The sequence below is a fragment of the Haplochromis burtoni genome, unplaced genomic scaffold, assembly GCF_018398535.1.
Source record: "Haplochromis burtoni strain Fernald_Lab_line unplaced genomic scaffold, NCSU_Asbu1 Contig_106, whole genome shotgun sequence".
Taxonomy (NCBI): Eukaryota; Metazoa; Chordata; class Actinopteri; order Cichliformes; family Cichlidae; genus Haplochromis; species Haplochromis burtoni.
The window spans coordinates 951,803-974,444 of NW_024582467.1; the positions used below are offsets into that span (position 1 = coordinate 951,803).

Below are 22,642 nucleotides of genomic sequence, written 5' to 3' on the forward strand. Positions count from 1 at the left end.
TACGTATGTCAAGGAGCCGCTCTCTGCATTAACGACTGAGGCTGAATCAATCACGCATCCTGCGCCCAAAGCAGTAAATCAACTGCACATATAGAGAGAGAGGCAAGGAGCAGGTTCATTCACAGATGGGCTGTGAAGCAACTGATTTGAACATCAGTGACTTATCCCTTATTGAAAAAGTCCTGGATAGGTTGGTACAGGTCAATCCTGCAGGCTACATTGACATGACACAGGCCATGGATATTATTAAAAAGAGAACATGACTGGAAAAGAGACAGAAAATGAGATGAACAGCAGTCTCAGTCCGCACTGTGGGATAATTGTCTGCTTACAATTTGATGACTTTGCTGTTCTAACGTCTCCAAAGGGAAGTTTGCCAGTCAGGGGGGAGGCTCAGGCTGGTGATTTATGAAAAAAGCCCTAATCAATATTTGATATTAATTTTGTAAATGAATGTCAGAATGATGTAGCCCTCTGGTCGTTTAACTGTTTCACACAGTAATGTGTTTTATGGCACCGGATCAGAGGCTTTTTCTTTTCTTTTTTTTACTAGAAACCTGGTCAAAGTCTGGAATTGTGTGACAAATGTAGGCAGCAGGTGTAGATGGATTACTCTGAGAAAGCTGACTGCGCCGATACAGCACTTCATAACACTCAACAGTCAGGCTGAGTGGGGACTGATAAATGTCAGTGTACTGCCGGTCACTATAGTTAGGCGGTACTTCTCTAATTTATATTACCAGCAGATACAGGACAAGGATGATGACTCTGAAGAAGGAAAACGTCAATTTAATTGCTGACTTGAAGATTTAACACAGGTTGAGTTGTGATTTATCTGATAAATCCATGAACTATCTACAGTTAACTGAGGCTATATCCAGGACATAAATAATTAGCTGATTGATTGTGTTTTTTTTGTTTGTTTTTTTTAAATTTGTATTTACTTAGCGAGGATAGGTTAATTGGTAACTCTAAATTTGCAATAGGTGTTAATGCGGGAGTGAATGTGTGAATGGTTGCCTCTGTGAGGGTCCTGCACAGTATCTTAGCTGCTCTTCTGGATGGAAACGTTGGATGTTGTTCCTTGGATCTGTTGGAGCCACTGGCCTAGCTTGGGGGTCACTGCACCTAGCGCTCCAATTATCACTGCGACCACTGTTACCTTCACCCTCCACATTTCCTCGAGCTCTTCTCTGAGCCCTTGGTATTTGTCATGTTCATGTTCCGTCTTCCTGATGTTGCTATCATTTGGTATTGCTACATTTATCATTATAGCTGTTTTTCTGCTTGTCCACCACCACAACTATGTTCAGTATGTTAGCTTTTACCAGTTTGTCTATTTGTATGATGATATTTGTGGGTGTTACATACTGTTCAGGGGCCTGTCCTTTCATGATGGTTCCTCCTCTTGGAGGAGCACAGTATGTAACACCGGCAAATAAAAGAAGTGGCTGATATTGAGAAATCTTACCAAGGGCTGGAAAAAGCTGAACTGAAAGACAGCACAGAGGCACTAATCATAGCAGCAATGAAACACGCTCTGAGTATAAGGTCAATAGAGGCTGGAGTCTACAACACCAGGAAAGACCATGGGGTCTTGCCTGGTGGGGTCCTGCCTGGTGTTAGGACATGTTTGCAACTGTGCAATGTCCACTTGTTTACGTCCACTTGTTCATGTCCACTTGCCTGAACTTGAACTAATGTCTAGTAATGTGACTCACTGATTATGTGTGTGTGTGATAAAACCATTTCTTCTTCTTCTTCTTCTTCTTCTTCTTCTTCTTCTTCTTCTTATTATTATTATTATCATTATTAGTAGTAGTAGCGGTATTTCATCAGATTTTGTACTGCTATAATGGAGGGATTTTCCAAATATAGAATCTATAAGTATAAGAGCATAAAGTATAAGATTGATTGATTGATTTTCAAAGGAACAATCTTTATAATATTTAATGTCAATATCATGATATCAAATGTCAAATTTAATTTAAAATAACTGAATAAGCAAAACTAAAACCAAACATTTTAAGGACACAATAAAAGTAATGACTCCTGACTGAAAACTATGACTACTAAAACTAAAGCTAAATATACTGAACTACAAATACAAATTAAAGTTTAACAACAACAAAAAAAAAAACAAATTAAAAAATGTTGCAACAATGTCACAATTATAATGAGCTAAGTCAGTCATTCAGACTCTATTTGTCCTGACAGAAACAAGCCTCCTTAGGTTAGATGGTCTGCTAGCTAACTGTTAATTGACCCAGCTACTAAGCCAAAATGAGTTTGGACACACTTTTTCAACAAATTCTTTTAACTGAGCAACAGTTAGCAGAACAGACACAAAAAATCAAGGATGGTAAGTTTTGTTTATTTCTCTGGATCTGTTTTTTTTTTTTTTGCTTAATTATCACTCTTCAGCTAGCAAATAAGCTAACAGCTAAACGCTAGTGACAATGCTAAATATGTATCTATACAGGCTACTGTATTTTAATGTTTAATGTTGCATCATGTGATGTTTTTTCAAAAATGTTTTTTAGTCAAAATAGCCATCATCAGATGCAATGAGAAGATAAAGAGTGTCACTGAGCAGTATGGAAAGAGCAAAGAGGAACTTGATGAAAAGGTGAAACTGTTGCTAGTTGATGCTAACGAGTGAATTATATATATTTTGTGACCAGAGGCAAAGCCATAGCACTGTTTTTAAGATGCTCACATTTATTAGATTTTAGATATAAACCATTTGGTTCTTCAAATAACCCTTTGTGTGATGGTAGCCGTAGTTTACTGAGCTTAAATTCATCATGTCTTAAATGATCTTGAACTGTGTTTATTAAATATTTACACACTAGCTGTAAAATCATGTCACAGGGTGATGGAAAGTGTTCACTTGTTGCACTGTATTTTAGAAGGAGCCCCTGTAAATTGGTCTGTTTCATGGTACTGTGATTTATTACATAACAGCTTTATGTTTACACAGCTCAGTGCAAATTTCAGAGGTCCCATATTATTAATTTTCTAATAAAAATTAGTAAAATGTTGTTCCTGGAATGTTTTACCTGGGATGTAACATAACACGTGTGTATGTATAACAAAAATAATTAATATTTAATTTGTTGTAGTTTCCAAAAGGAAAGAGGCCATTCTACTTATCATCACCTTTATAAAACTGAAAAAATACACACATTGTAAAATATGAATAGAAACTGATTAATTAAAAAAACGCAGACATTGAACTATCAAAGCAGCACAATGCCATATTGAGGAGCTGATCTAGTTTATGATTTAGAACACTTAATCTCTACATTCAATGGCTAATTTCCCCAAATAACATTACTGAGACCTTTAGTTTGTGAGATATTATGCCCCATTAAAAATAATTTAAAAAAAAGAGGCTCTTTGGTTTTTTCCACAAATATTGCAAGGATCACACCATGCCCTACTGATGATTTGAAACACATGGCAGTGGTATCTTTTTTTTTTTTTTTTTTACTATTGAGACTGTTTACATTATGCAGATATGCAGGCTGTGTTTACTGCACAGTGTGTTTACAGCTCTCATGATGTAAGGTCTTATGGTTTATGAGAGCTGTCTTAAGATAATTACAGTGTTTATAGGACTTGGAAGCTGATTGTGCTCACTGAAACATGCTGCACTTTAGTATTACAGCAGAAGAAAAGCAAAGCTACTTTCTCCTCTTTAGCTCAAGAAACAGACTGAAATTACACCAAAAGTTATGCCCAAGGCAAGAATCTACCTTCCTACATAATCGCTCTTTCTTTATGTTTATGATATCGATTTAAAAAGAAACCTGAATTGTTGCTGAACTAGTTAACGAAACAGGATGTTTTTAGTTAGAGTTTCAAAATAACTCCAGTTATTATGTCTGTCTCTAATAATCAGGTATAGAGCATATACTGATTGTTCCAAACTAGAACTTTGATCTCATTTCACCCCGTCTGGTATCAAGTGATATTGCTCACATATGAAGCATCACCAATCCATCTCCCTCGCTGTACATCTGTCTGTCAGCCTGTGTGTCTTGATCATCTCCTGTATTTATGCTTCAGGCTCAGCAGTTGTCTGCAATGAGGCTGCGGTGTGACCTGGCAAAGAAATATGAGAACCAGATGTTAAAGCAAATTGAAGAGCTGCTCTGTCAGAAGAGCCACCTCAGGGATCATCTAGTAGGTTGAAGCCTGGATCAATACTTATCTCTCAAATTAGACAGGTTGTATCCAATATGGATACCTCTTCAGCTTTAATAGCTTTAACTTCTTGATTGAATCACAGTACTATATAGAATGACCTGATCAATTAATCAGTGAATACACAGATCAAAAAAGTGCTACCCTTCAGAGATGTTTGCATTTTCGTAGAAACTGAGTTTGACATTTTAGAATTGCTTGTTTAAAATTCCACAGGTATTAAACTAGGTTATGTAAAAAATAATGTAAAATCAGAGCCTCATTTTAGAAGCAGAATCCCACCAAAAATGGTGGGATTCTGCATTCTACACAATAAGCTCTTAGAGCAAAGATTTTCTTTTTTTCCAAATGTTATCATAATTATACAGTAACATTAAATCTGTAGTACCACAAGGTCTGTTAATATTGTTGTTAGAAGTTTTTCCCTTTTCATACCAGACCAAGATGAAGATGGTGGCTAAAGAAGAGGAGGAAAACTTCCTTCAAGAGATCTCAAGGTTTAACAGTGACTTCAGTCTTAAGGCGAACAGAGAAACAGTCTTCAAGAGCCAAACTCACACTGTGCTCCTGGATCTGGAGAAGGAGGTGGAATCGATACACAAAGGTCGTAAAACACTTTACTGTAGTGTTTTCAGGGAAGACAGAGGTTACATGAAACAGATGTGGCCCTGAATGCTGCTCTAGAAATTATTAGTTATTTTAGAAATGGGCAAAATAGATCTCCAATGCCTATAATTCATGAAAAAGAACGTTTTCAAGGACTCCATGCAGCACACTCTTTCTGCTTCTGTGGGAGTTAAGAGAGTGAGTAGCAGCGAGGTGCTAGTAAAGAAATGCACTTGATTCACTCATCATTAACAAGTGTGACCACCTTAATAAAAACAGAAATTTTGTCAGCTTGCTCGTTTGGAACATTTACCATAATCTTCCCAGGAATGGATGTCCCAACAAATTCACGCCAAGGTCAGATCGTGCAGCGTTTAGAGCAGCGGTCCCCAATATTTTTTGAGCCACGGACTGATTTAGGTCTGACAATATTTTCACTGAACGGCCTTTAAGGTGTGTCGCAGATAAAAACAATAAAATAAAACCAGTACCGGTACATAAAAAAAGACGATTTATTCATAACACATGAGAAAAGACCCAGAGAAACCAAGTTAACGATAAAAACCCTTAAAACCATAAATTTCACACCCGAGTCTCAACTCTCGCAGCCCGGTGGGGACTGCTGGTTTAGTGAAACAGCTAAAATTCCTACAGCTACATCTCAGACTCACTTAGCATGTTAAATGTTAAAGTTCATGGCAGTATAATTAGAAAACGACTGAATAGCTATGCCTATTTTGGAGGGGTGTCCTGATTTATCTTAAAGACTATGGCATTGAAAAGCCCTTGAAAAGGGCTTGAAAAGTTGAACAAACTAAAGAACTTCAGGATCAATGTCCTTTGACCAAATTGTAGATATCTGGCCATAATGCACACCACCCTATTTGGCAAAAACCAATGAAAGCATCTCAGCACGAACACTGCAAACCATCTGTCAAGGACGGTGGTGGAGGGGGGGATTATTTGGGCTTGTTTTACAGCCACCAGCTATCTGTAAATAGTCACTAACATGTCAGGTCTAGTTGAGTATTGATTTAGTCCGCAACTAAAAAGCCCTAATTTGGCAGATCAGGTGATCTCATTGCCAGCTCACTGCTGGTTGGGAACCAAAATCTCATATCCTGATATAAGACATATATCGTCCCGATAACGATATAAATCACAAAAATTTAACATTTTTTGTAAATTCTGTGAATCTCAGGCAGCTCGACTTGCGTGAAGTGTTTCCAACTGCGCATCCTTTACCCGGAGCCGAGTGTTTTAACCGATGCATGAAACTATACATTTTTAGACATAAGTTGTAACGGCCGCCGTTTTCTTTGTGAGTATTTATTACATGGCGTGCTGCGGGGAAAAGCCTGTTCTAACGTTTGGGTCTAAGGTTTATTTTTTAGCACCTGGCGGCTCTTTTTTACTCTCATCCGTAAATAATCTGCTCTTTCACGTTATTCAGTTTATTTTGAAAAGTTTCAACAGGATCTTGAGCTTTATTGTGAAAGGTTTATGTGGAACATAAACAAGCGGACACGCGAAGGTGTTACCGTCGCTTTTGCTAATGACAACGCATAAAAACAGGTGCTTGTCCATCAGTAATGTGGTTATATTACATTTAAGAGAAAGAGAGAACTTTAAGAAATTAATATAGCCACTACAGTGACCATCAGAACGATGAAAAAATATTGTCGTAAACAGTTTATTTTGCGACACCACGAAACAAACAATAGTGTAAAATGAAACGCTAGATGTTTTTATATCGTCATCCGATATATATCGTTATATCGAACAGCCCTATACCCTTCTACATATTCTGTTTGCAGATCAATGTCCTGTAAGATTATCAGGATACTATATAAGCTGTTGCCACACAGCTGCAAGCTGCTTTGCAACCCACCTCCTGCCCAGCTTATCATTTTATAAGATAAGATAAGATAAGACTTTATTGATCCCACAACGGGGAAATTTTTGCGTCACCTCAGCTCAGGTACAGATATATTCTTTTGACTGAAGTGGTCCTGAATGAAATGAATAATTGCTACATCTACTGTGTATGAGCCCAGACATCTCATAGTAGTATAACAGTTGCCTGCTAAATATAGAAATGCAAGAAACTATATCTGTTTAAACATCCAAGATTCCAGTATAATCTGTGTTAAGTTGGTTAGTGAGCTCAGGACTTATAATAATTATATAAGCTCACACTCAAACACCTGGCGTTTGCTGCACTATTAATACTTGTGCTGTGAACATATATATCTATTAAAGTGTGGTTACATATTTAACCACACAAAGGTAAAGTAAAGGTTAAATATCAAAAAAGGTTTTAGAAAACAAGTTTAATGTAACAAAGGTTTTCTTGACAGTTTGAAACCAGCCAAACAAAAACACTGTGTTCATGTTTTAATGTAATCATTAGGATAACTAACAGCTCTTATACAGGCCTAATATGAAGTGATTTAAACTCAGGTTGTGGCCCCTATGACAACCGTCTTTGCGTTATGTATTTGTATTTTTGTCCAGCAGTATACATTCATTATAGAGTTTCTGGTGATTATTACTCAATCCATGAGAACCTTTGCAGATTTATCTTTTCCTCTTCTATAATTTAGAGAAGGAGTTGATGAGCTGCACAAACAGTCACATGAGCTCCATTGCAGAAGAGAAGAGAGCACTCCTGCTTGAACTACAGAGTCTGAATGATATCGACGAAGGTGAGCAGCGAAGGTTCATTTTATGCAAAACAGACCATAGCCATATTTTTAAAAGGATCTCTGTAAGCTCCTTTAATTTTTCCACATGCATTCACACAGCCTTTAACCCAGACCAGCAGTTATTTTATAATTCAGCTGGTCTGCCAAGGCAGTTTAATCTTGAGCCCAGATGTTAGATCTTCTACAACATATTTCTGGCTCCATGAACAGGTTGAGCGGGTGTGCTTGCCGTGTTTTTTAAATCTGAGTTAAGGAGGCTGTACACACACATACTGTAATAAGTCCTTTCTAAGAAGAGGAGCCAAACATTCCATGTCAAAGTAAATCCAAAAGTCCACAACTTTGTTTCTGTCCAGGGTTTTACCACATAAAATCCAAAAGGTGAGGCAGAACAAAGTCCAAAAACCAGTCTGTACATGAAGAGAATAAAAATGAAATAAAGACACTGGCAAAACAAAGCAAGAAGAAAAGCTTATACTAGAATTATAAGAAAGGGCTGGAAGTCTTGACTGCCAACAAGACAATCTGGCATGGAACCAATGGGAAAGGGAACACAGGTGAGTAATTGGCTGATGTAGAACAGGTGTGAAAGAAAACTGGCAGCAGACTGAAAAAAGTTAGCAATTAAATAAAATGTAAGAAAACGGACAACAAATTAAAACAGGAAGTGAGAGAAAGAACGTAACAAAATTCAACATACCATCAAAAGATTAAGAGTGGAAAGGTAGTTGGTACAGATGACATACCTGTGGAGGCATGGAGCTGAGCTACATGAGAGATTGTGTGAGCTCTCCAGAACCTCACAAAGTCTTAGAGAGTGAGAGGATGTCTGAGGAAAGAAAAGTGGTGTCAGAATTAATCATTTAAGATTGTCATTTATGCTTAGAAATATATATCCATTCGTATGCTGATAAAACTCATATCCTTATTAGGTCTGATAAGATTCTGTGTGCACTTGTGTACCATGAGATGAGAGGAAGCAGTCTCGATGTTATAATTCTATTATAGCTTTTGAAACCAGACTGTCCTGTTCTGTTTAAAAGTGCCAGAGTTCACACCTTTAAATGTGAGTTTGAGAGTTTGAGATATGACCTATTGCAAGTTCCTGTTTTTATAGTTTAGCAAGATGCTTACTTCTGCATACAATTTAAGTTCATTGAAAGGTCATATGTCTATGTATAGAATGGCTGGAAACACACACACACACACACATACACCTACACACACACACAGAATACAGACACTGATGTTGCTCAGATATGCCTGTTTTAAGAATGTCACGTGTATTTGTAATTGCATATTCATGAATGATTGCTTGCTGACAATAAAAATAACTGTAGCGAAGGAATCAGTTGAAGTTGGTCGAGTTCAGGTGAAGGAATCTTTTCCTCAACTTTGATTGACTTCCCTCGCGAGCCACAAACACAGAGAGTGCCTTCTTGCCTTGTTTTGTCGTGCAGTTGTTGGTCTCGTGTTCCAGCAGGGTTTGTGCCTAGATAAACCCAACAAGTGGTGTACTGGTTCAGGCTTTCAAGAACAAGGGTGATGTAGCTGTAGCTACTACAGAGGAATAAAATTGATGAGCCATATCATGACGATATAGAATACAGATATAGAATATAGTTATGATATGGTCTCAAGACAGGAACTGTGTTACTCCATGAGTAAGTCATGTATGTATGAGAGAATGAGAAGCACAGACTGGCTGCAGTGGACAGTTTTGTTGTTTTTAACATTTAGTTTCACTTCACTACAGAGAACTTCTTTGTCTTTCATGACTTTGGTCTTCTTTGTGGCAGGAGCTTAACTAAAAGATCGACAAACACAGAAGCGTAGCCCACATAGCTGTTTTTGGCACTGCCCTCTTGGTGAGGGTACACAGCTGCATGACAGTCTGCAAGCTCTGCGTAGGACCAACACACAACCATACCAGTCCCTTTAGAATAAGAAACTTTAACAGTTGTAGTGTTGTATAATCCAAACCTTGTTCTATTGTTTTAACCGTGTAGCTACAGCATGTGTCTGTCTTCCCTGAGTGACGTCGTCTTATGTTTGATTTATTACTCCTGACTGCAGACCTGGATCGGCAGCTGAGTGAGGCTGAAGCAATGACAGAATCTCTGAGATCGGAGAGCCAGTTTGTCAGTCAGAAACCTCTCACTGACAGCTCCTGTCTGAGGTGAGTGCTGGATAACTGTCTGGATGCTGAGGCAGGTTTATGCATTTGGACACATAGATGGAATCTACAGTACCAGATTTACTTGCAGTTACATCATGTCACAGAATAATCTTTGGGAGGTCCAACACAGTAAATATTACAGATAAATAAGACACAAAAGAGCAGAATTACATAAAAACACAGCATTAGGCTTCTCAGCATTTCATTAACAATATTTCCACAGAGATTCCTGGCGTTTTAAACATTCCTTGCTGAGCAGCTGTGATTTTTAATTAGTTGAGAATTTTGTTTTGTGAATGCTGTCGGAGGACTCGGTGTTCAGAAGCACAACCGCTGTCCCCTCTCTGCAGGACCCTGTGGTTTTCTTTAGTGTAACTGCAAAAAATTCCATCTCAGTAGTGGTATTATCAGCTTTGGTCATTCTTACAACGGTAAATGTACTTAAGAAAAAGACAGACGAAAGAAATGCTGCAGAGCCAAGCATTCTGGCTTTTAAATTAAACTGTTTACAAATGGGAGATCTGGATCATACCAAGAAGGGCTGAATAGACCAGTAAACCCAGTTCTTGTCTTGCCTTTTTCTCCGTCTTGATCCTGCTGGGTAGAGTCCAAACATAGAAGTGTAAATAACAGCACATTAAGGCCATTTGGTTTAATTAAGGCTTTGATCTGGAGTTTATTTCATTTTGTCAGCAACTGGAGAAAAACAACCAACTGAGGCTATTGTGATTGATATATTTATTAATGATGACAGTGTAAAGCTTAGCATTCAAGCTAAGTGTTTAATCAGCTTTGGTTTTAGTGGAATAATACATCATGCTTTAACCACAGACTGTATATAAACGATGGACATAGTAATGCATCATGTTCATTTAGTAAATTGCTGCATTTACAGTAAAATAGATGTTAAATCAGGGTATGATGGATACTTTGAAATCTACAAGTAGGAGCCTGCAGTTTCCCATTGATCTCTGCTCACCGCATTTCACAAAGTGCTTAGCTCGAGGCGCCAAAATGGAGTCTGATCTCGTGTCTGCTGTCTGTGGCTTTAACTGGAATAATCTATAAAGGAATTCAAACACACTCATACATGTCACATGTAGAAAACCACAGAAGTCTGTTTTTTTTTAGGTCACTTCAATAGTTTGGATTTCTCTAACAGTAGTTCTTTGACTTTCAAAGCAAATGAAAAGTATTGAATCTGTTACCATTAAGGCTCCTCAAAGTCAAGTCAAGTCAAGTCAAGTCAAGTTGGCTTCATTGTCACTTCAACCATATACAGTTTAACAGTACACAGTGAGGTGAAACAACGTTCCTCCAGGAACCAAGGTGCTACATGCAACATAAATTTACAACATAAATTAACAGAAAACACTAAACTAGCTAACTAAGAGGCCTAGTTAGCTGGCTAGCAGAGACAAGACAGACTGACCTAACATAAATTACAACATAAATTAACACAAAAAAACAACTATCTAACTATCTAAGGAAGACTTTTTTTTTTGTTATCAGACAGCAGACAACAAAGTGCACGTGCAAATGTGCAAACAAGAGCAGCAAAGTGACAGAATGATAGAAAAACACAACGTAACATAATAATAAGGTTTTGTGATGATGAGTTGAGGTAGTGGAGGAACAGTAAACATTCCTTAGTGTAGCAGCAAAAATTAGGAAGTGCAGAAGTTAGTGCAAAAAGTCCAGTAATAATATTGTGCAAAAGAGCATTTACAGGTTGGTGTGTACGATGGTTTGGTGGTGTAGGTCAGTGTGTTTGCGCTTGTGTTGATTAGTCAGTCCAGTCTCAATGTTTTGAGGTAGTTGAGTTAAGCTGAGTGATAATGTTGGTGTGTATGTTTGTGTGTGTGTGTGTGTGTGTGTGTGTGCTATGGGTGTGTTTATCAGTCAGTCCCTTTTTGCTGAGGAGACGGATGGCTTGTGGAAAAAAGCTGTTGCACAGTCTGGATGTGTGTGCCCGAATGCTTCGGTACCTTTTTTCAGATGGCAGGAGTGTGAAGAGTGTGTGAGAGCCCAACAGGCTCAGCTTTCCGATCAGTTGTTGGGGGATGATCGTGTTGAATGCTGAGCTGAAATCTATGTACAGCATTCGGACGTGTGAGTCCTTCTTGTCCAAGTGTGTCAGGGCAAGATGGAGTGCAGTGGAGATGGCGTCGTCCGTTGAGCGGTTATGGCGGTATGCAAATTGCAGTGGGTCCAGTGAGGGGGGCAGCAGGGTCTTGATGTGTCTCATGACGAGCCGCTCGAAGCACTTCATGATGGTGGGTGTAAGTGCAACAGGACGGTAGTCGTTGAGACAGGACACAGAAGACTTCTTGGGCACGGGGACGATGGTGGTGGCCTTGAAGCACGTGGGAACGACGGCACTGCTCAGAGAGATGTTGAAGATGTCGGAAACTTTAGGGAGACTGCTTTGTCAGATACAGTTATTTCATCATTCTTTTATCTTCTAGTGGGTATGAGCTTTATTGTCATGACTCGTGCTGTGGCAGGCAGAATGTAGGACCCAGATGCAGGACTTGAAACGAAAGGTTTAACTGAAGGAGGCAGCTTTAATGGCTGTGCAAAACTCAATACAAGAAAACATAAATAAAACTAGAAATATATAAATATAAAAATAGAAACTTTGGAACTACAAACTAAAACTAGAAACTCAGAAGAACCATTTAGTGATAAGGACCAAAAAGGCACAGCAAGACACACAGCGACATAAGGTAATGACAACACACGGACAGACGAAAACACAGGGCTTAAATACACCAGGAAGTGACGAGGGAATTGGAAACAGGAGGGAGACACAGCTGTGACTAATCTGACCAAACGAGACAGGGTGGAAGCTAAACTCAAAACAGTGAACACAGGACACGAGACCGTCAAAGTAAAACAGGAAATACAAAACAGGCAATCCAGACGCAGACTTGACAAGGAGACACGGATGACAGGGAAGACTGAGGAGATGCATGAACATAGAAACCAGGAAAGAACAGACAAGAAAACATAACTGACTTGACACAGAGAACACAAGGGAGGCACAGTAACAAAACCCAAGATCTAAAAATCACTAAAGTATAACCAGAAATCACTGAATCAAATAATATTAATAAACAAAAACATAAACACTGAGTCACCAGACTCAGGACCGTGACATTTATAGCATGACATATTGAACTCTGTTAGTATCATCAAATGTTATCAGGGCCTAAATAACAACAAAAGGAGGCACTGATCATAGTAATTTTCACAGCCAGAGAAAACAGTCAACAGCACAATATAAAATTGAGGGCTGACGAGTTGCTTGAGAACATTAGATGACTGTTTTAGTATCCTGTGTTCAGTTGGTGTTAAAAAGCTAACATTAGCTAAATCATGTAAGCCTTATATGATTTACTCATGAAAGTGGCCACTTTCATGAGTAATCACATATAAGTTTTTACTATCTCTTTTCCATATGGGTTGTTTGAAAGAGGACCAAACTTGTGCTTCACATGTAGGAAAGCTAAGCATCAAGATCCCTCTGTGCTCACTGTTTTCTCTGTCCGTTATATTACATTGTTAATAGTTGTTAATCGGTGCAGTTCAGTATTCAATTATAAATATGTGGGTGTCACAGCCCTGGGTTCTCTGTTTTTGAACTCCTAAGTTGTGTTGACGATTAATCGTCTTTAGCTTGATTCTTTGTTTATTTATTGCGTTGTCACTTTGGTGCTTTTGTTCCAGTTACTTTGGTGTTTATAGTATTTGTTCTGTCAGTTAAACGTGCCTCCCCTGTGCTCCCCATGTGTAGTAAAGTCTCTGTCACTTTGTTAGTGCTCCCCTTTTAGTTATTTCCCGTATTACTTTGATAGTCGTTTGTCTGTATGTTTTAATTTTAGTTTACTTTTCGTGTCTCATTGAGCCATGAGCAGTTCCACGTCACCTCCTGTGGATTTAGTTCCTTGATATGTCATATTGTTTCCCATAGTTCCTGCTGTTTCTGATTTTTCGGATTAACCTCTAGTGTGTCAGATGGTTATCCATGGAGTTCCTGTCTGGACATTTTGTACCAACACATCCTTCTCCATTGAATAATCAGTCTGTGTTCATCCTGCTAAGATATTTAAACTGAAATCCATAGCCTTTGATCCATGTGGTTTTCATTTAGCCTGTCTTTGCTTTTCAGTTTCTTTATTCTATTTTTCATTCATATTTTCAGTCAAATCTTTCTAACGATGTTGTTGTTGTAATTTAAATCTGTTTTTACTTTGTGCTGTAGCCGTAAAGCTACATGTCTTAATGTTTCTTATTTCTCAGTAAGTACAAGAAAAATATATACATGGATTTTTTCCCCTGTTCTGTCTGACAGTGTAACAATCAGAATTGCTGTCTGAAGGCCAAAGAAAGGCCAACAGTGGTCTGCGTCATAGTTATATTTTATTAGAATTTTATTAGGATTTCTTTATTTTGGATTATTACGACCATAACTGACAAGACTGGGGATGGAAAAGAAAAAAAAAAGAAAGAAAGTGAAGTTGGAGAGAGAGTTAACATAAAGACTGAGAAAAAAATAGCAGGGAAGAAAAGAAAAGAGGAAACAAAAATGACAGCATGCCATGCCAAGCGGCTGCCAGGAAGCAAACCAGTACACACCCAAGCACCCAGCCCCGGACACCGGGAACCACCAACGCAATGGCGGGTTGGGGCACTGGGGGAACCTGAGATGTTCTTAGAAGAGAAAGAGTCTTAGACCTGACCTGACACATAGGCATAGACAAACAGGCACCCACAGACACAAACACGCATTCCCTTCCTTACGCACACTAATACAAGAATTGTGAATACTTAAATATAAAACTAAACACTAAAAAGAAGCGGCAGAAAGCACCCGGAACGACATTTAGGACAGAGATGTGCTCCCATTGCAGTACAGATGGACAGTATACAGTATAGATGCATGGCATACATTACATTCTTTCCTACAGAAACGTATTGAAACAGGTTCACCCTGTTGCTACATTGAGAGACGTCCTTTATTTAATTAAAGGTTGGAGATCAATAGTGTTCCAGGAAGGAAGGGTCATTGTTGTTGCTGATGCCGCCACTTTGGATAATGTCCTCTCCACAATACCACGGATCAGTTTTGTTTCAGGTTTTGAAATAAAGATATTAAAGAGGAAAGGAATAAGGGCATGTAAAAAAACATTTGCTTCCCTTTGGTGTGCTTTATTTATATTTCTCTATATATTAATCTTCATGTGCGCTTCCTTTTTTTGTTAGCCCACCTTTTGTCTCTCGCTCTCTCTCACTCTCTCTCTCTTAGTATCATCTTAAATCATGCATGTGCGTGGCATGTCCTGTTCATCCATCAGCTTCATTAAACATACTAGGTCCTTCATTACCGCTGGGCTTATTAGCCCCGGGAAGTGCTGAGGATGTAGCTTTGGCGGAGACACCCCCTCCTGTCGTAGCCATTCTTATGATCATCCATTCTGAACTGAAACCATCAATCCTGTCTTTAGCCACTGCAGCGTCTCTTTAAAACGCATATTTAACTCTCCGCTTATTGATTGTTGGAAATTGAATGCATGTCAATTTGAAAGAGTGCAAGAGTCATTTAAAAAGTGTTCAGTGTGCAAAACAGTGGCTGCTGGTGCAGACTGGACACTGTCACAATAGAAAGATACTTGAAATATGCACCTATGTGATTGGAATCGATTATATAAGAGCTGTATGTATTTTATTATGTGTCGGATTTTCTTCACTGACATATTACTGGCAAATTATTTATGAGTGTTCATTTAAAGATGTCATAGCTCTGTAGAGTTCCAGTAAAAGCCAGCAGAGACCACCAACAGCCAAAATGCCAAATGAGTATTGCTTTAGGGACATTATTGCGTCGATTGAAGCACAGCCTGGTCGCCTTAAAAATCGGATTTGTAAGTTCCAGAGAGAAGTGTAAAGTTTAAAACGCGTCTGTTGGTTTTCAAACTGTGAAAATGCAATTTTAGGCAGGCTGTTTTATTGTTTCATTAACTTCCAATAAAAGCAGAAACGGTTCGTTCGTCTTCAATTCAGGTGTAGCTCAGTATGGATCCTCCACAACTGCCATAACAGTTCAATCACAGCCAAGGCGTCACGCTGCGTGGATCAAAGTCCAATGGTTTATCAGAGACAAACTGAACTGAGTAACACAATTGTATGTTTATGAAATTATAGTGTGAAATATTAACTCTGCTGCCATAAGCGCAGACTGCTTTTAAAGGCACAAGAAGAAGTTTGTTTCAGTCTGTAACTGAGGAGCAGCAGTCCATAAAGTTCACATATGTGATTACGTTCAAGTGCATTTTTGATCTGTCTTTATCTGATATACTTTATGTGATTGCTTTGTTTAAAACTTGTCATTGTTATTACATTTCTTCCAAGATATTGTTGCAAAAGTGCTAATTTTTAAAACTTTACAGTAGTAACAGCTTCTCCCTTTTATTCTAATCTTAGGTTTAATTAAGCGAACACTAGCAGAGCACGTTAAAACTTTCAGTTTACACATATCACAGTGAAACTTGCCCAGTTTTAATGATATTAAGGCAATAAAATCATCATCACAACTTCCATTCATTATATTTTTGTAAATGCATTTTTTACACATGATTAGGACTTAATATTTTGTCCCCAATAGCAAAAAATGGTTCCATCCATTTCTCCATTTTTTCCCGTTCATGGTCGCAGGAGGCTCGGGCTGGAGAGACAGACAACCACTTACACTCACATTCAGACATATGGTCAATTTAGCAGAGATTCAGATCATTGGTTCACCTGACATGCATGTCTTTGGACTGTGGGAGGAAGCTCACACAGCCACAGGGAGAACATGCAAACTATGCACTGAGAGGCCAGTTAAAACCCAGAACCTTGTTACTGTGAGCCAAAGGTGCTAACCACTGGACTAGGTCACCTACTAACTGGAAGGTTGGCAGTTCGATTCCAGTTTGCATGCCAAATATCCTTGGGTAAGACACTAACCCCATGTTGCTCTCCGATGCATCTATTAGACTGTGAATGTTAGATAGAAAGTGTTTTTCTTCGGCCTTCACCACATTTAACCTCCATGTTTTAATCAGCAGACTTTTAAAAACAGTTTGACATGAACAAAAATCTTTTGGGCTGGATTCCTGACTTTGCCCCTGGACTGGCGTCACACTGGGTTGCGTGCTTTCTCTCCTACCCTTTGTGTCCTGTATCAGAGTGGGTGTGGAAGCAGGACCATTTAAAAGTATGCAGATGACTCTGTTAATGTTAGACTTTACCTGACCACACACATCCTTTGCATTATGAGCTTCAGTTTCTTCTGGATAAACACAGTAAAACCAGCTTTGTTCCTGTGACCATCACTCAGATGAACAAATGATAGTTTTTGATATCCTACATAAAGCAGTGATTTTGGATTTATCTTCTAATTATATTTTATTCTTTATATTTGTCGTCTGTGTTTGTTTTGAAAATGTGCATGTGTGGATGGATGACTCACCTGCTGCAGACGAAATCTGCCTACGAGTACAAAGTAATATGACCCTGGCTGAATATGCAGATAAGGCGTCATCTGTCTAATTCCTCTTTTTATCATTTAGAAAATGTTGTCCAAAAAAAATCTGCTCTTGCAACATTTTTAGGAATAGAAAGTTCTATAAATCAGAACATAGATGGGACTAAAACGTCAACTCTGAGTCTGAGGAAAACTACTTTTTAAGAAAACGTGACCTTTAAATATGTGGAGTGAAAAATTCTGCGTATTTCTTCTGGGGTAAAAAAAATATCATGCTCTGTGTGTAGCAGCTATGATTTCCTAGAAAAAGAGAACTAAGCAGTGCGTATACATATTTGAGCTAAATAAAAAGTCTGAATTTCCAGTTACTAATTGAATTTGCACATCAGTAGTTGCAAATTCAGCTTTCTGCTGGTCTCAAAATGTTTCTTTCTTTCATTGACGCATTCCTTCTGCATCTGTGTGTCCTCATCTTTTATGTCTCTTCTCACCTGCAGCCTAGCACTTTAAAGCACCCAACCCGCCTTTAAAAATTTCCATTTGAATGATTTTGGTGTGAGAGAAATTGCTACACTTGATTTATTGCTGTCACTTCATTTTATACTTAGAAATTCGTCCCTCGTGGTCTTCTGTTCATCCTTATATCTGTGGAACAAGCTCCAGGAGACATTACTAAATACACAAAAACAGGGAGAATGCAGTGTTGACTGCAGCTTTGTGGAGGAGCCGCAGAGTCTAACATTTTAGGCTGTGAGTGTTTGTGCTTGTCTCTACACTCCTCCTCTTCAGCTGTGACATTTGTCATACATGGTGTACATTTTGAATTAACAGCGCACAATTATGCCTCATGCGGTTTAGTCACTTTTATCAAGTACTGCAGTCCCTCGGTCTGGCTTCATTTTCTTAGTGTGCCACAAAGGTTACATCATGCAGGATCTGCTGATCACAGAATGATCTGTTACTGGTTTTGGCAACAAGGCGTTGGACTTCTGAGGCTTCCACCTCTGAACGCTGCCTGATACATAGAGCACCAGAGCGAGGGTTACCCCAGTGACTCATTGTAGCTGAGCCAGTAGATGCTTACTGGCAAAAGCCTCCCCAAGGCCAGTGTGGGGCCTGGTAACCCTGTCCTGGGTGAGGTATCATGGACGATTTTTCTCCTCATCATAGCTCTGAATCTAAGATGGGTGAGGCGTTCAGTCATTTGGAACAGGGTTAGGTTACAGAAGCTACTCCTCTACATCAAAAAGAGCCGTTTTAGGTATGCGTCTGATCAACATGCCTCCTGTGTGAGGTGTTTTGTGCATATCCAACTAGAAGGAGGCCCAAGAGCAGACGCACGGGAGAGATTATGCCTCTTAGCTGGCTTGGGAATGCCTCTGTGTCCCCCTGGGAGGTGGCTGGGGAGCAGGAGGTTGGGCATCTCTGCTCAGACTGCCGACACTTTTCCCTGCTGACCCAGATAAATGGCAGAAAATGGATTGGTAGGATCTGTTTCAAGATAATTCATCAGTTTTTAACTCATGTAAATGTATTGTCAGTGGATGCTGGGATACAGTAAATTGTAAATACCTTAGTTGAACCATAGTCCTAATCCAGTAGTGAAATTGTTTTTGTGCAAACAAACAGTCACCGAGTCAAACGCTGTGATTTATGTTGCACATATAGTTACAACACCTCGCTCTGAACATTCATCTGAAATGTCAAACAGTCAAGTAAACTCAGACTTCAGGGGAAATCTGTTTAACAGATGGCAGCTATTGTGTTCATTTTGTTGTTTTTCAGAAAGCATTTGAAATATTTTGTGCATGTGGATTCGGTGTTCCCACCATTATAAATACTAGAGGGAAAATTGTATTATGTTATGTATTTCTTTTATTTTGGACACAATAACAAAGCAAAAGTAAATATAATGATAAAAACAATATACCAGAAAAAAATAAGCAGTTTAAACTCTACATGCAAAAATGAAGTTTATCCAAATGTTAGGTTTTGTTACTGACGTGGTTTTATTTACTTGCCAGGCTGAGGAAGGAGCTGGAGATGCACAAAGAAGGACAACTTGAGCATCTGCGAGAGGAACTAAGCTCAGAAATTCAATTCCTGCAGTCAGTAAGTTGGTGGCTTTTATTTAAATTATTCCATTTATTTTTTTCCCTTTTTTAGCATGACAGTCATACACAGATGCTGTCAAATTTGCTTAGAAGTTTTGAAAGGTAGTTGTGGGCAAACTTCCAAATGTAACACATGAGCTAAAATGCATATCTTTATTCATTTGCAAAACATTTGTCATTGTCACATTTGTTCTTTGTAAACCTATTTTTTTTTTCCTTTCTTTTTTAATTGCAGAAGCTGGACAGCAGCCAAGGGGCTGAGAAGTGTTAGGTTAGGCACCTGATAAGTTGCAAAGTTTATCTTGTTTGTCTTATGTTCAAAAACAAAGATGCTGATTTACAGACGGTTAGTTTCTGCTTCCCTGCTTTCTTTATTCTTCTTTATCTCCTAAGAGTCTTAACTAAGCCCTGGATAATATTTGTTTTTCTATGTGTGGATTGAATATTTTCTTTCTGTTGGTCTTTACACTTTTGTGCCCATTTCTGAGAAAAAAAAAACAAGTTTATTAAAATGTATGGATCCTTTTTTCCATGTGTCTAATCCTTGCTTATAACACCAACAAGTTATATAAAAAAATATGATTCTTATTAATGTAACTACTCACAAACACGTGCAAAAAAGGTATTCAAAGTTTTGTCCCAAAAGTGATTTTATATTGCCCTCTAGTGTATAGAATATGGTATTGCTACATTCCAGTCCAATCAGATCATGCCTACTGAAACAGCGGTGAACAGACATTGCATGATTGTTGCATGCATTTTATTTTATTTTTATTATTTATAACATTCATCATATCCTGTTCCCTGGATACCTACCTATCTAATGCTGCCTTTTTCAGCTTGGTAGGCTCTTTACCACCAGACTGAAACAAATACATTTTTTGATAAAAAAAAAAAAATGGCTGCAATTTTCTCCCAGTTAGCTATAGGATTGTTAGAGAGGACAGCCACTCATCACTGGTCCAACAGTAAAGTCACAATCATAATAAGGGTTCATAGACGAGGTCTGTTCAACACAAAGATTAGATAAGCTGAGGGTTAGGGCTTTGAGCAAGGTTGCCATGCTCTTCCATTTCTAGCTGGGTAATTAAACTTACTGATCAATAACAAATTTGGAGTACATGGGTAAATAAAAGTTTTACTGAGTGAGTTACCAGCCAGAAAACACAGAAGCTTAAGATGCAATATTTAGGCTTTTGCCACCCAATGGAAGCTCTGTGCAATTACAATTTACCACTATTAATCATTCAGTCCACAGACAGTTATTTCCTTAATTGATAATTAGATGGTCTGCCAGCTTACACCAGAGGGTCGTGCTGTGGGGCATTTTCTCTCTGATTAAAGTGACTCCTAGTAGAATGATGTGGAATGTCAATGGCTACCTAATGAGATCCTGCAATCTCATTTTGACTTTTTAACCTCGACCCCGGTGAGCTACATCTGGATGCGTCTGCAAAAACTGAGAGCAGACAGAACAGCAGACAAAGCAGTCCATTTGACAGGGTGGTTAACCTCATTTTAATGGCTGCTCTCATCAATATATGGCTGTCAAGCACATGAATATTGAGTGTCTGTTAGTCAAATGAAGTCAGATGGAAGAACAGTGAAGATGGTGGTAAGACATCTGCTTTTGTTAATGGAAGAGATGCAGCCATTTATTTATTGATATTTAAGCGGCTGCATTGACACAGATGCATTTGCATTGTTTAGGTTCACCTCATTTTCCACCAAAGATGAAGACCTAGATGAATTCCAGAGGGTGGTTGAAAAGCTTGTCTTGAATATAGTTCCAGTTGCAGAGGTAATAACCAATATACTCTGCTGTGTACACCAGTTTTTCTTTTAACTTTAAAAATCTAAGTTTAAATTACTTATTATAGGAGTAGTCAACAGATAAATTATTAATGTCAAAAAGGGGCAGAGGATGGCAAACTCTTTTGGCATGTTTGCATCAGCGACGTGTTTAACTTTATGTTTTTTGCAGTGCCACCTGTAAAGGGATGTGACATAAGGTAGCATTTGAACTATGATATCTCAGTATCACTAGAGTAACATAGGAAATCTTGTCTTGTCAAATGTATAGTACCTACATTACCAAAAGGTGTCCCTGTAAGGACGTATTTTGAGCCAGAGAAGGGAAGAATAGTCGATTAGAGTTCAATGATGCTGTAATCTCAATACGTGCAGCTTTTGGGTGCTTGTTTAGCTCAGTGTGTCGAGCAGGCCACCACATGCCATACAGCTGAGAGCGGCCGGCCCGGGTTTGAGTCCATCCCATTCGCCGCATGTCTTTCCCTCTTGCTCTGTCAATTTCTTTTTAAAAAAGGCTAAAATAACAGCATCTTTTACACATATAGTTGAAAACTGCAAGCTTACCTGTAGCTCATTGAGTTTTCCCAGAGAGAAATATGTGAGACTTTGCAACTGCTTTGCCTACTCTGTCTTTTATTAGTTTACTACCTAAAATTCCATAAGCACCTTTAACAGCTGCACAATAATATTTACATACTAATCACAGAGCGCGACAAATGTGAAAATAGAGTTTCAACGTGCATTATGCCCTTACAATATATATCGACATCCAATGAAGAACAGTTTGGAGACAAACACACTCCGAACTTTAAAGAGTGTAAAGTTAAGACTGGCTCATGTGACCCGAACCCTCCTTTAGTTACACGGCAATGGGCCTAGGCTGTTGGGAGCTTCCCATGATGCACTTCTTTACTCATCTCTTTTCACACTCTGTTTTTAATCATTCGTTATCATTAATCTGTCTTTTTTTTTTTTTACACAGTATGTTTTTTGTCCTGTCTTTCTGCCTTCACCCTCAGCCGTTTGTGGCAACTGGCTGCCTCTCCCTCAGCCTGATTCTGCCAGAGGTTTTGTCCTACTGTCACCAAGTGCTTGCATGCAGGGGGTCTTCACTTTGTTCAGGTTTTCTCAGTGGTATTGCAGCATCTTGGCAGAATAAAGCACCTTGAGGTGACTGATGTTGAAATTTGGCCCATATCAATAAAACTATATTAAAACGAACTGTTCCTTTGATCTGACAGCATGAGGGGCCAGTATAATATTAGTATTAAACTGTTTCATTATGATACATGATACACCGCCAGTGTGTAAACTTTAATCTGGATTTTGTCCTAATAACTGGTGAAAAATATTGAGATATTTTCAGGCTTTAAGTGCACACGGGTTATGAAAAATAACTGCTACAGTGGTGAGCCACTGTGAAAATGCAGGGTCTGTAGAGTGTGAAACTATGCAAACATATATTTATGTCCATATGCAC

General features: G+C 38.6%; 1 protein-coding gene across 2 annotated transcripts; it reads left to right on the top strand.

The window, feature by feature from the left end:
* Positions 1–2,163: 2,163 nt before the first annotated feature.
* ccdc172 (coiled-coil domain containing 172) lies at positions 2,164–19,878 on the top strand. 2 transcript variants are annotated; one of them, XM_005935424.3, is made up of 8 exons: positions 2,164–2,362; positions 2,544–2,629; positions 4,075–4,191; positions 4,651–4,816; positions 7,425–7,526; positions 9,603–9,705; positions 19,261–19,348; positions 19,586–19,878. In XM_005935424.3, the coding sequence occupies exons 1-8, from the start codon at positions 2,284–2,286 to the stop codon at positions 19,619–19,621; spliced, it is 777 nt and encodes a 258-aa protein (XP_005935486.1). In that variant the 5' UTR covers positions 2,164–2,283; the 3' UTR covers positions 19,622–19,878. The 2 variants fall into 2 exon arrangements, with proteins under 2 accessions (XP_005935486.1, XP_005935487.1); XM_005935425.3 differs by lacking the exon at positions 2,544–2,629 and having other exon boundaries at positions 2,266–2,362.
* Positions 19,879–22,642: the final 2,764 nt, after the last annotated feature.

Bases quoted from the DNA above. Each gene is read 5' to 3' on its own strand.
- ccdc172 (XM_005935424.3), top strand. From the start codon at position 2,284: ATGAGTTTGGACACACTTTTTCAACAAATTCTTTTAACTGAGCAACAG. The intron at 7,527-9,602 runs GTGAGCAGCGAA...TCCTGACTGCAG, and splicing joins TCTGAATGATATCGACGAAG to ACCTGGATCGGCAGCTGAGT. The intron at 19,349-19,585 runs GTAAGTTGGTGG...TTTTAATTGCAG, and splicing joins AAATTCAATTCCTGCAGTCA to AAGCTGGACAGCAGCCAAGG.